Raw genomic sequence first — 13,341 nt, 5'->3', positions numbered from 1 at the left:
CCAAAAAAAAAAAAAAAAATAAATGCATCCATGGGCATAACTACATGGCACAGCCAGGAGTCACAGCATCAGAAACCTTACCTCTTGTGGTGGGACTCCCATTTCTGCTAAGGCTGACTCAAAAAACGCTTTTGCTGGCTTTCCCACTACCTCAGCTTGGACATCACAAGCATACTGCAAAAAAAAAAAAAAAAAAAAGGAGACACACACAAATAATGCTGATCAGAAAAGGATTTGTTCAACTCCATACTCCAGTCAGTTGTTTAAAAAGTACGTGATTACTGATTTTTGCCCTTAAATTCCACAATGGATTAGCAGGTGAAGGTGAATATCGGAGAATTTGGATACAGAAGTGTTTAATGTTCTCTGGCAGGAGAGAAAGTCCTCCTGAACCATCCCAAGTTACAAACCTTTTACATTCTCCGAGAGCAATCTTCAGGCTCAGTTCCAGTACTGCTCATTTTTGTAAGAGCACTACTCTTAAAGAAATAGCAAATATCCTTCATATGAAATGATCAAAAGTACTGGAGGGCTTTAAAAGATGTAGAAGGTTTCTTCAACCACCTGGAGTATTTTTAATGATTCAAGTGACCAGTTTTATTTTCCTGCAACTAAATATCAGTACTATGCTGAAAAAGGTGTTTCCTAGCTTGTTCCTAGACAACTAGAAGCCTGAACTTATCTGGTAGGCAAAAACTCTCCCCAAAACTCATATAGATACAAATGAATGTGCTACAAGAATAGAATATATTATATCCACGATCTTCTGTGCTTGTATACTACAATACTTTGCTTTATTCTCTGCATTCACTATGTATTTTTTCATCTCCCTACAAGCCTATAAAAGAGAGAATAATGATTCTCTCCTTTTCTCACCCTTAGGTTGGCTTATCTATGGGGTTCCAGTTCTGCACAGACTTAATCAGGCTTAATAACAGGATTGCACTTAAGTTTCTTGCTGAATAAGGGCCTTTTGCTGTACCCTGTTAAGGGCAAGGGCTGTGTTAACAACGCTACACCAAACATAAAACGGACCTTCAGTTTATCCTGGGTATCTTGCAGACAGTACTCCATGCTTTTCTTTTCTACCTCTTTCTTTCAAGGGCCTCACTTCCAATAAAGGTACCACAATGGTAAAAGTTCACATTTTAAATAAAATAAAAATCATGAACAAAGCCAGAAAACAAATGAATCCACCCGTCTTAGAATGCAGCAAATGAGTTTCAATCTGTGGAAACTTCCTCCACCAAGGTGAGTAATTACAGAAGATGACCCATATTTATACCAGTTACTCTTTTAACAAGGTGCACAGAGCGAGTAAGCATAATGCAAGCTATAAAATACCTCTAATGCCTTCATATATGCTCCAACATCAAGTTTCAGACCATCAGTTTCTTTATAGTAGCGTCTGGAAATGAAAGTGATAAAGTTTCAATGAAATGAAAACGTTGGCAGTTAAATACAAAGAAACCACATTTTATTATTTCTGTGCCTATATAGATGTCCATATGGCTGCAACAAAAAGTCAAGTCATCAGAAACTCCGGAGCCTTAATTTAACACCAGGAATTAAGTAAAGGGCAGGCTCAATACCGTGCAACGCCAGGGAAAAGATCTCAGACCGGATGCCCATCTGGCATCTGGGATACAACTCCACCAGTTCAAAGGGATTTCAACCAGCTTATATCAAGGATGAACTTGGCCTGGATTTTATTGCATAGAGTACAATCAAGGACAGCAGTTACATTGCTCTTCCTTTAATCAACGATGGAGACCCCTTGGCAGCTACAAGATGAGGGCTGGCTCCAACCAGCAGCTCTAACACCTTCTTCAGTAGATCTGGAAGGGGGCCCCAAATTGACCGTCGTTGCTTGTCACCAGCCTCCCACACGAGGAAAGCCAGGGCACTGTTTATCAGGACTAAGAAAGCCCTCCAATCTAAATTTTCTTCTTTCTAAAAATGTTCCTATTGCCGTGGGTCTCAGAAAATTAGTTAGCATCTTTATGGTGTTTTCTGGAATAGCGAGTCACATTAACGCAGGTCTTCCAAGCTCTCCTGTACAGAGCGAAGACAGGTTTCTATATGACAGGAAAAAAAGGTGGGATGAGCAGTCAGTTAAGATTTTATGCCTTATCCTTCTGCCATTTTCGATTATTCAGCACAGCCTCTCTTTAAAATGACCACTTGACCTTTGCTAGAACAGCCATTAACCTTCTATAGTCTAGCGTAAACAGCTTAATTTTCTGACAGTGGCATGACAGAAGAAATTACAAAGCCAATTCCCACTCTCTGCCCAAAACAGATGCTAAATGTAAATCATTCCATTTTCAGGAGGAGGGCATTCTGCTTCAGTGACTCTGACACTTTCGTTTTCTATGGAATGAACTAAAACTTCAACCAAAATCAACTTATTTGCCCAAGGCAGGCACCTTGTTAAGGTCCACCCAATTACACTGATTCTGCACGTTAAAAACGAAGCTGGCTTGTGGCTGGTATTTGTACGTGGCCCTTGGCATCAACGAGACTTCTCTAGTTAGGAGAACAACTGATCCAATTCATAATCTCCCTTCTTCAAGTCAGAGAACTTGTCTACCAGAGAAACTCATTCAGAACTCACGCTCACATTACCTAAATGATCAATCATTAAAAAAAACATACGCTCATGGTGAAAACTGAGCTCAGAATATCAAAAAAAAAAAAAAATCTATATTTTTAAATGAGAAATAACATTTCCAAAAAAAAAAAAAGTGGGGCTGTTTTAGAGCTGTCTACAACAACAGACGAACAAATAAATAAATACCTTTATATGCAGAGGGTATGAAGGCAGTTTTGTATTGATCACGTTGCAGATCTTAAAGGTTGATTCTATATTTCATTTTGAGAGATAGTATTACATAAGGCAAAACTTCATTATTTTATGTGCTGGCGGCTCAACATTTTCTCCTTATCCTTCTAACTGAGAAACAGGAAGGAGTTTCCACCCGTTTTGTAGGATCAGCGTGTGAGTGTCAGGTAAGAAACACAATGGATTTAACTGCTCCTTCCCACTGATAAGTTCTACCCGGCTGGATCAATAACCCACAAACTAAGGCGGCTTTTCATGCCCATTACGGTCCACTGAAAAAAGTTATCATGACAATGTCCTCAAGCTAAACACACACAGACTTTTTTAAGCCTATACATCGCACCCTTGGAATCATTATGAGCCCCTCCTGGACCAACAATTGGACCAGGACCTAACAACCACAGATAAGAATAACTCCTTCAAGGCCCTTGGGATTTGTCATTTTTCAGTGCTGGCATAAATAACCTCCTGTTTAAAAACCTCAGAATACATCTAACTGAACTGTTTTTAGGAAAACATTCGAATTCTGTGGCTGGATTATCCCTGCGTGTGAAAGCAGCAGGTCAAAATTTACCTTTAATGTTCGGAGAATAATTAAAAATGTCCTTTGATACTCAAACTATCAAAACAATTGATCTGTCACTTGAAAAGCACAGTTGTTTTTGCAGGTCTCACCAGCCCAGCCATTTCTCAGTATATCCTTGAGATCTCCCCTTAGGTCTTCTTGGCCACCACATTTTACTCTCAGCCAGAGGAACATCTACTCCCATCTCCAACACAGTTTGGGTGGAGTTTGGCATCTTGAAGTACCCCTTAAGCACCAAAGAGCGATGTATGTCACGCAGGCCATTAGCCACATGCAGTACCACATCTCAACCACTTCAGAAGCGGGCAGGATTCAAACCTGGAAGCAGAAATCCAGCTGACTGGTGGCTAAAAGAGAATTTTTGGACCACCTGATCCTTCTCACCATTAGTAACTTCAGGATGCTGGAAGATCAAACTGCATCACAAATCCACACTAACAGCCCTTTATCCAAGCATGGCCTGTTGGATTTTTCTTGTTTGTTTTGGGTTTCTTTCACTATTAAAATAATTAATTTTCAGTTCAGACAGGAACACATGGCTACAGGCAGCAGTTAAACCAACAGTTCGCATCTCTGAGACCTTGCAAAGGCAAAGACAAAAAGACAAGCAGTGCCTATAATCCTACTGGCCTCTTGCAATACTCATTCACTTGAGGGTCGCAAACATCAAAATCCAGACTCTCCATGATTTCCATGGGGTTTTAAAGAGACTCTCACTTGCTCTTCAAGCAACAAATGTCCTTTCCTAGTGGCTTACAAAACTACAGCTATTTAACACTCCCACCGCCTCCTGCAAAGATGTGGATTGTTCCATCAAGGTCTATCTCGCTCTTGAACATTGACTTTGAGGAGCGGGAGGCTGGTGTTTGCTGAGCTCATACACCAGGGTGTCTCCAGGCTCTCTAAAGGCTGTTACGATGTCCTCCTCAGAGGAGCAGTGACATTTCTTACCCTCCAGCACTCAATGAAACACACAACTGCTTACTCTGCACTGTCTACAGCAAAGAAGACCACCAACAGCTGGAATTGAAGGGATGCTTCATGCAGCACCGTAGCACCAGAGACCCTTCTGACCAGTGTTTTCAAAGTCAACTGGAGGATTCGGAGTGGCAAATTCGGTGACTTCCAGTGCCCTTTGCAACCCTGCATCAGCAAAGGGCTGGACTGTGGCCCCTGGGGAGCATCCACACTACCTCCTGTCAGAGACCTATTTCACTGTAATCACCTCACTTTTCCCTCACACCCCTGGAAAGACTCTGAGTAAGTGATTTGGCACAGGAGGCCAAGTTAGGTGACTAATTACCCATTCAGGATCCTTTATTAAGAGATACCTGAGTAGATCAGCCTCCCAGTCCAGAAACAAAGATTAACTGCTTAAAAGTTGGTAGTGTGAACACCCACACTGATATCTGGCCTCCATTAAGTATGAAGACACTGGGGGGAATTAAAAAATGTAGAGATTTGAGGAAGAAAACAGTGCTTAACTCACCCTCTGCCCAGGGAGATCAAAACAGGCTTCTCCATCCCAATCAGGACTCGGAAAGCTTCATTAAGGTTTGCATAGGTGAAGTTTTCTGCTGCATCACCGATAACCACGCAATTTGGGTTTGCTTTATCAATCTCAGCAAATTCAGGGACAAGATCTACAGAAAAAGGGAAAAAAAAAAAAAATCATTCACAAGCCTTTTTACCATTTTAGATCCCACTGGAACTGATGGTTTTCCCCCAGATTTGGGTTTCCCTTTGTTCATTACACAACATATTAAAAAATAAACAAATCCAAGTCTGAATAAGCTCTTTTCAGACCCCTCTATTCCTGTCTGGATCCTGTTACTCATCTGTCCTACAACAAAGAGCAAAATAAACCATTTCCTGCCCTTTCTTTAGCTCCCACCACCCACATCTCAGTGGTTCATTAAACCCAAGCACCTACACCACAACTGGGAGCTTTTCCCCACAGGAGTTACGGGAATTCACTGCTCTATCCCAATCTCCCACATGTCTCTGGGCTGTCCCCCTGCGTGTCCCAGCACATGCTGCAGCATTGTCCCACCGTTGTGCACGAGCAAGTGTGGCCTCAGGCTGCGCTCCTTCAAAATGCGGCAGGCTGCTGGGGCTGGGGCAGTCACTTCGGCCACGGAGATGTCAAAGCCCATGCCCTGGAGCTTCTTCACGAACTTCTCCCGGGTCGCTTGGGTTTCGTTAGTGCAGAACCGCAGCTTTAGACCAGATGCTTTGATCCTGTTGAGTAAAAGCAGCATATAGGTTAACCAGACATAGAAAATGAGCTAAGAGTATCAGTTTTGCTGTCCCACACCTAAATTGGACAATTACGATAAAAACGCAAAGAGGAAGTGCCAGAATAGGAGCAGAATCCCTTACTGTGATCAAGACACACCTAAAATATTGATTCTGGGCACTACAGAGCCCCTGCCATAGCATGTCACTGCCCTTCTGGAGTAGAGAGCTAAGCTGAATACGGCAGCACAGGTGATGCCCACCATCCCCAGGGTACCACACTCTGTCAGGCACACACTTCCCTCCACATATCAAAAACTCCAAAATCCAGTTCTCTTTCTTTAAACCAGTCCGTGGATGTAGACACACACACGATCTGAAGGCATTGCACAGCCATGAGCGAAGTAACTGGTGTGATGCCACTGGCTATTAAAATTTCTGATTAAAATTGAAATGCTAACCCATTTTAACCTGGATTTTCTCCTTTCCACTTACTGATGACCCGCTGCAGCGACCTGCTGGAGACAACAGCAAGGCTTTGCGCTTCTGCAGACACCAAGTAAGATACCAGATAGTTGCAACGCTGCTTATATCAAAACTAGGGTGGCTTCAGTCACATTTATCACTTAATCTCTCATAAAACACCTGTGCTGTTACTTGGTGGGTAATCCTGAAAAATACGGTACTTCAACCCATTCATTAATAAATGTTTACAGGTGAATGGCTTCTGAAGGGAAGAAAACATGGTCCCAAGTGCCCAGAGCCAAGGACGTGGCTCCCGTGGATCAGTGCTCTGCAATCTCACGCAAGTCCTCTGCATCTCAGCCGCTTTGTTTCCCCATCCAAGCTGTGGTGACCTGCCAGGGATGTCACGAAAAGGCCTCTTCTCCAAGGATAAGTTGTCAGCTATTTGGAGAACCAATGTACTTCAAATTAGAAACACTGAAAATATATCACAATTTTTTTAAAAAGAAATGTTTGCCAAAAGGACTGCCACTCAGCTCCTCAAATATATTAAAATGCCTAATTTTGGTCAGTTTTGTGTTAATTTGTACATAATAATCTTTGAGGACCTAAGCTAATATAGTTTTAGATACTTAGGGGCTAGGTTTATGAATTCGTATTAAAATATTATTACATTTCTCCGTGTTAGGGTGAAAAAGGACTTTTCTATTAGGAAAGCCCTAATTGAAGCTCCTGCATTGATTCTTAAGACAACAAAATGTGGTGGGCTCCTTTTCTAGGGAAGAGGATTCCAATTGGTTGGTGCAAACACCAAAACCACCTCGAGGTAGTGCATCGATGACGAACTTTCCACCAAAGGATTCTTAGAAATCAGGTCCTGACTCAGACAGCCCCTTCTGCTCGTTAAAAGTGCGCATCAGTGTCTTCTTCAATAATGCAGGTGATTCATTTCTTTCTTATTATTTGTCTTTCCTAATCATAGGTATGTGAATTATCAATTACACTTAGTGGTTAATTGCCCTTCATAAAGATAGCTTTTCTATTTTAAATTAGGCAGTTAATATATTGTAACTAATAGCATCCACTTGTACATTATAAATATATCTTCATTGATTGGAGCACTGAATGTGAGATTCACTCACAAGTTAATGAAGCAATTGAGTGAAGAAGTGCAGGGTGTACCCAGGGAATAATTATTGTTAATGAATTATGATGTGACCTTCTCAGAACAATGAACAATTGGTGTGACAGAGGGATGACAGTATTCCACATCTGTTATTCGAAACACGGTTTCGGCTGTAGTTAAAAAGCAAAGCAGTGTAATTTGGATACCTAACAAACTTTAATAGAGTGTGCCGTGTTAAAAAAACAATCTTATTCTAAATGCAAAGCCTATCTGCACACTCTTAGGGAAAAAATCCCGTGCTTCAGGACTGCCTGGAAGCAGAAATTTGTTGAATAAGAATCTATTCTTTCTTTTCCTACAGGTCAATGAGATGAATCCAGGAACAACACAAAGCACCAACTTGCACCGACAAACAAGCCCCGTCACAGCTCAGCTTGGTGAAAGAAAAACTCAGTTTTTTCCTATACTACAAGTTTAACTTCCTTCTCAGAATTTTAGATGAAAAATAGAGTTACACTTCTGAAAGGCTTGACCAACGCAGGAGGAGTCTGGACACATCCTGGACTGCTTCACACCTTCGTGGCCAGCAGCAATTACCACCTCAACAAATGAGCTCAGTAACTGCTTAGGATCGGGTGAGATTTACAAAGAGTTAGACCAAACGGGTCAGAAAATGGGAGCCCTCTGGTCAGAAAAAGGACTCTCAAAAATATCCTGGAACACTAAACAAAAGGAAAACCATCAAGAACTCCAGAGAAGACTTAGTTCTACAAAAATACCTTTTCAACGAAAAGCTAGCTTTTCCTTCAAAGTTAGCATCTCTACAAAGACCCTCTGCTAGCTCTCTGCCGAATCCTTGTACAACAGCCACACTCACCAGGACAAATCCATCCCTCGATGCTCAGCACGGGGACCATGAGCCTGCAGGCCAGCATGCACCAGCAAACAACTATTAACTCAGAGCTCAAATAATTAGGGAGAGCTTTTAACAACGGCTCTACATGGGGGAAATCCTGGCCCCACTCGTGTTCACAGCAAAACTCTCCTGTTTTCACGGTCAGGTTTTGCAGCAGGAGGAACTAAGAGATGCCTTGAAAGCCTCTGTCTAAGGGAGGGGAGATGCTTTGCAGTCAATAGTCTGATAGAATGAGGAGTAATGGTTTTGAACTGAAAGAGGGAGTTTTAGATTAGGTATCAGGAAGAAATTCTTTCCTGTGAGGGTGCTGAGACCCTGGCCCAGGCTGCCCAGAGAAGCTGTGGCTGCCCCATCCCTGGAGGGGTTCAAGGCCAGGCTGGATGGGGCTTTGAGCAACCTGGTCTGGTGGGAGGTGTCCCTGCCCAGGGCAGGGGGGTGGAACTGGATGATCTTTAATGTCCCTTCCAACGCAAACCATTCTATGATTCTATGAATACTGTACCGGAGGCACCGCTGAACTGGCCAGTTTAATGAGAAACCTCGAGCTGTGGAGCTGACCCAGCCACCACTGTTCACATTTTACGAAGCAAGTTACTGCAATTTCTTGTCCCAGCAAACGGGAGGATATTAGGAGAAGAATAAAGAACGAAATTCTTAACATGATGCCTTAGGAGATAAAGAGCAAGGGATTAGAGATCTGCAAGTACAGAAGAATGAGGCAACAACAGATGAAATACACGACACATTTTATCAAGATCTCCAGCGTATTACGGATTTATCAGCATCTCTATTACAAAGCGACGGCACACCCAGGAAGCCCAGTCAATCAGGGTTTCAGCCGACCTTCCATACATTGAGGGGCTGATAAAGATCCCAGTCAGGCTCCAGAAGCACCAGAGATCGATCCCAATTAGAGCATAAGCCAAGCAGGGGGACAGGCAGCGCCACGCTCCACGCCGTGGGGACTCTGAACGGGCCAGGGAGCTGGGGACATCCCCAGGCCACCCCATTTAGGGCCATCAGCAGGCTCACCATCGGATAAATCCGCTCCGTTTCCAACATGATTGCTGAAACCATTCCTAATGCCCACAAGAGGAAGGGGGAAACTTGAACTTCACCCGCGTGCAGGGAGCTAGGCGTGAAGGGGGAACAGCTTCTGCCCTTTCGGGGCGTCACAAAGGGCGAACTCGGCTACAAGCAGCTCTGCGGCAAAAGAAATGTGTCGGAGCCCCTCTCAGAGGGGAGGACTGAAGGTGCAGGGCAGCAGGGAGCAGAGGACAAGTCCAATTGCACCCATCCAGCTGGCCCTGCTGCCAGCACCGGCCGTGCTGAAGGCGCAAAACAGACTCTGAAGCAAAGGAACAAGTCACAGAAAAAAACTTCCAAGCCCCAAATTATAAGAGGATGGGAACCCACCTCAGGTGGGTAACCACCTTACCCAACAGGTGGGTAAGGAGACTTTCTAAGCCTTTCCATAGGAGGGATTTAAACCCACTCCAGACAGAAACAACCGCTTGGTCACCCCAAACTATCCCTAAAAATCCAGAACTGGGCACGCCGTGAGCCCTCATAGAGGGGAGAGATGGAAATGAGGTTTTTAATTTCAGCCCCTCACGCTACGCCAGCTCTTTGAACTGACCTTTACCTCGTTCTGCCGGAGCAGGACACGACGCTGAGTGACAATGTCCCACCATGCAATTACCGTGCGTCAGATGAGCCGGTCCCTTACAAATCACCTCGAACTTTACACATCTGCTGGCTGTCAGCATCTGCCAGGCTCACTCACCCGAAAATAATGAAAAAAACTCTCATTATTGTTCCATAACAGGTAAAGTGTTAGGACAATTATTAGACATCCTGACTGACCTTGTGCAGACTTAACCAACTGCCCTTGCCAACCTTTACAGGCAGCCTTTGGGCATATAAAACACAAAATCCCTTCTTTTAGATGATGTAAAGGTCGCGACACCAGTAGGAAAAGAAATGGCCACGGGATCTAGGCTGGAAGCCATCACTCCTTAAAGTCACATTGTCCTGCACACGGCAGAAGCAACCAAGGACACGGTATAAGGCTAAACTTCAGACTTTGGCCACTCTCTTTTGCTGGGAAGGTTTTTCCTAACCCAGGAGCAAGAACCTGTGGCCACCAGGTTCTGTGCAGAGGCAACAAGCCTGAGCTTGGTGACTTGTCCAACAGCAACTTCAAAGGGGTTTGGAAGAGCGCTGGTTATGAGATTTCCAGAATGGGCTTTTTATCCTGATTTTTTTAATTTAATTTATTTATTTAAAAGCAAAGAAAGTGTGCTAAGCACTTACGCTATTTGATTCTTGCATCAGCCGACAATTATCAATGTAAACTTGTCAGCATTCTAACACTCTCTCAGAAACACGGGGAAATAACAGTATCAGAGAGTTATTTACCTGCAACCAAACAAAGTAAAACCAGGAATGCCATCCTTACACCTGGGCAGGGCTAACACTTGCTTATTGCCCTCTGCAAGGGCCAGGGTGCTGGTGCTACAGGTAAAACATTGTCCGTGAAGAGGGGATGAAACCGAGCCAAGAAAAAAATAAGCATAATGGTCAAAAATAGAAATTAGTTGCCTCGTTTCGAGGTCAATGCAGAAGAGAGTTTGAAAAGAGCAGAAATGTATATCACTTCTTTAGCCTGCCTGATGGAGAACCACAGTGCATGATATGCAACAGCCAGCACCTAAAAAATCACACTCAAAATGATGAATAAAATGGATTTTGGAACAAGAGATCAGGACTAGACCAGTAACAGTGGGTAAAATCTCATCCAGACCACAAAATGGTGAGTGATCAGGGCAAAGGGAGATATCAAAATCTTCCGTGCCCTCAGACACTACCGACTCGCAGGCAATGGGATGTTTTTTCCACTGGCCACACAAGTCTTCCTGGCTGGCCCTGCCACTGACGGGGAGTAAATCACCCGGCAGGTCACAGGCTGCTCTACACAGGAGGCAAAACCCCTCTTCCAGCCCCTGCAGTGAACAGGTTACATCTCAAAGTGTCAGATTATGTTACGTTTACGAATTAATGCAAATCCCGAGCCTGATCTTGCAGGCTTTTCCCAGGAGAACCTCCCACTGCCGGAGCAGGACACACACCTGAGAAGGGGATGCAAAAGGGTTTTCTGGCTCAGTGCTGGCTGAAAGCGATGAACCCTTCTGGGCTCCAGCTGTGGAAACGCCTGTGTGGGGGGCAGTACATTCCCTCTGCTTAAAAAGTGTATTTGTGGCAATAACGTATTAAACTTTCTCCACAAATCTGCATTCATGCTATTTTAACAGCAAGCATTTTTCATCTTTACTTTCAGCTTCTGAAATAACACCAAGCAAAATCATTATTTCCAAAGTCCGAAGGAGGCCAGCCATAAAAGCCTTCCTCCATCCTTCATTCACTTGGCCAGTTTTTAACAGCACAAACCTCTCTCCATTCCACAGAAACACTGAAAATCCCTGGTGTTTTGCTCAGCGGGTGTGATGAGATCAGAGGAGTGACCAGAAACATCCCCCCCCCCCCCCCTTATGACAAAGTGACCTTGGCTTGTTTTCTGGTCGGTCCTTCTCCATCCCGGTGCTCAAACCTTCCCATCCCTCTGGTTTCTTCCATCCTCGTGCTTAAATCTCGCTGTCGCATCTCTGCTGCTACTTTTGTCCCCTGATCTCCTGCTGTTGCCACACACTGATGTCCTGTCATCGGTCCCGAGGACAGCCCAGCTCATTAAAGTTCCCATTCTCTGGTGGTCCAGCTTTTCTGCTCCATATAGCAGGGCTAGCCTGACAAATCCTTACGTACCGTGCTTTTTTGGCCCCGCTCCCCCTTGGATTCTTGTGTCTGAAACTCATCTCTACATCTGCTGTCTCACGAGCACAATTTCCTCTCCAGACCCATATGGCTCACCTCGCTCTATATATAGAAGTGGATAATTTGGAGGGAATCCAAAGGGATTAAAAAAATAGGAGGGCATTACCTTTGAACGCAAATAAAGGCAGATTAATCGGCACATGTGAGGGAGCCACAAGGAAAGAGGCCGATGTTATTTAAGGGTGGGAGAGGGTGAAATGAGAAAGGGTTCCGATATAAAACTAAAGACTCTGGAAACACCACTTTGAGACACTGTTCGACAACGAAAACTGAAAAAGTCACTAAATTGTAGTTCAAAGTAAACTTTAAAAACCTACCACCTTTATTTAGGTATTCCAACAATCCAGAATTTTTTCAGAGGGAGGAAGTACTGAAGTTGTACCTCAAAACAAATACAAAATCTGTATTGTCCCGAATTCTCTACAAAAGCTGCCTTTCTCTGATGCACCGAATCCAGCTGCATACCCAAAATACTGAACAAATTACCCGATACCATAAATCATATTCCACCTGCCTGAACAGAAGGGTAGACAACAGATTTGTAGACAACAACACGCCACAACAATGAAATCTAGAATTAAGGATTTAATAAAAAAATAATAAATGCTTTTGAAGTGAATCTGCAGAAAGGAAGCACAAAGCAGAATGTAAAAGAAATCTTTCTGGTCCATTATGTTCAGTAACAAGATGCATTGAATCAGTGCAGAGTAGCAAATTAGTTTAAAGTATTATACTTAGAAATCCCAGACTTTAACGACATGGCAGGAATTGAATCAGGGCTTCGCACCTCGTCTTGCAGAGGCCGGCTGATTGTAACACCGCACCAACACAATACCGAGCACGGGTCAAACATACAAGTGTATTTCGGAACAAAAGTGAACTATTAGACTTTAAATACTTGGTAGCTCTCCACTTTGGAACTGTCAAGAAAAAAATCTGAACTTTAGGGATTCAGTTGGCATGAACAGGTCTGGAATGTATTTATTTGTATTAAGCAAAACACTATTATGGACAATACAACAAATCATATTCCAATAGCTTTCATTCTGTACCAAAAGCAGCTGGGGGTTTCTGCCTCTGAAGCTACTAATTATTCCATTTAAATGTCAGTCAAAACCAAGTTATCTTTGTCACTGTCAAATTCTTACTCTGTATACAAACAGCACCTGTTTGTAAATAATGAATTCTGTTTTCAGAACAAGAAAGTAACTTACCAAAAGGTTCCATTTAGCCTATTTTACAGAGAAAGAATTCATTCTCACATGCTTTGCTTA

At 43.4% G+C, this 13,341-nt stretch overlaps 1 protein-coding gene across 1 annotated transcript in view; it reads right to left on the bottom strand.

Moving 5' to 3' along the window:
* The window catches only part of LHPP (phospholysine phosphohistidine inorganic pyrophosphate phosphatase), an 89,339-nt gene that overhangs the window by 70,134 nt on the left and 5,864 nt on the right, over positions 1–13,341 (bottom strand). Inside the window, exons 2-5 of the mRNA XM_074159052.1 lie at positions 5,485–5,672; positions 4,921–5,074; positions 1,345–1,408; positions 82–174 (exon numbers count right to left, since the gene is read on the bottom strand). Of these exons, the coding sequence (XP_074015153.1) occupies positions 82–174; positions 1,345–1,408; positions 4,921–5,074; positions 5,485–5,672 (499 nt within the window). The remainder of the gene's footprint in view (positions 1–81; positions 175–1,344; positions 1,409–4,920; positions 5,075–5,484; positions 5,673–13,341) is intronic.

This window comes from Numenius arquata, chromosome 15 (genome assembly GCF_964106895.1).
Source record: "Numenius arquata chromosome 15, bNumArq3.hap1.1, whole genome shotgun sequence".
Classification (NCBI taxonomy): Eukaryota; Metazoa; Chordata; class Aves; order Charadriiformes; family Scolopacidae; genus Numenius; species Numenius arquata.
This window is presented reverse-complemented; position numbering and strand designations above follow the sequence as displayed.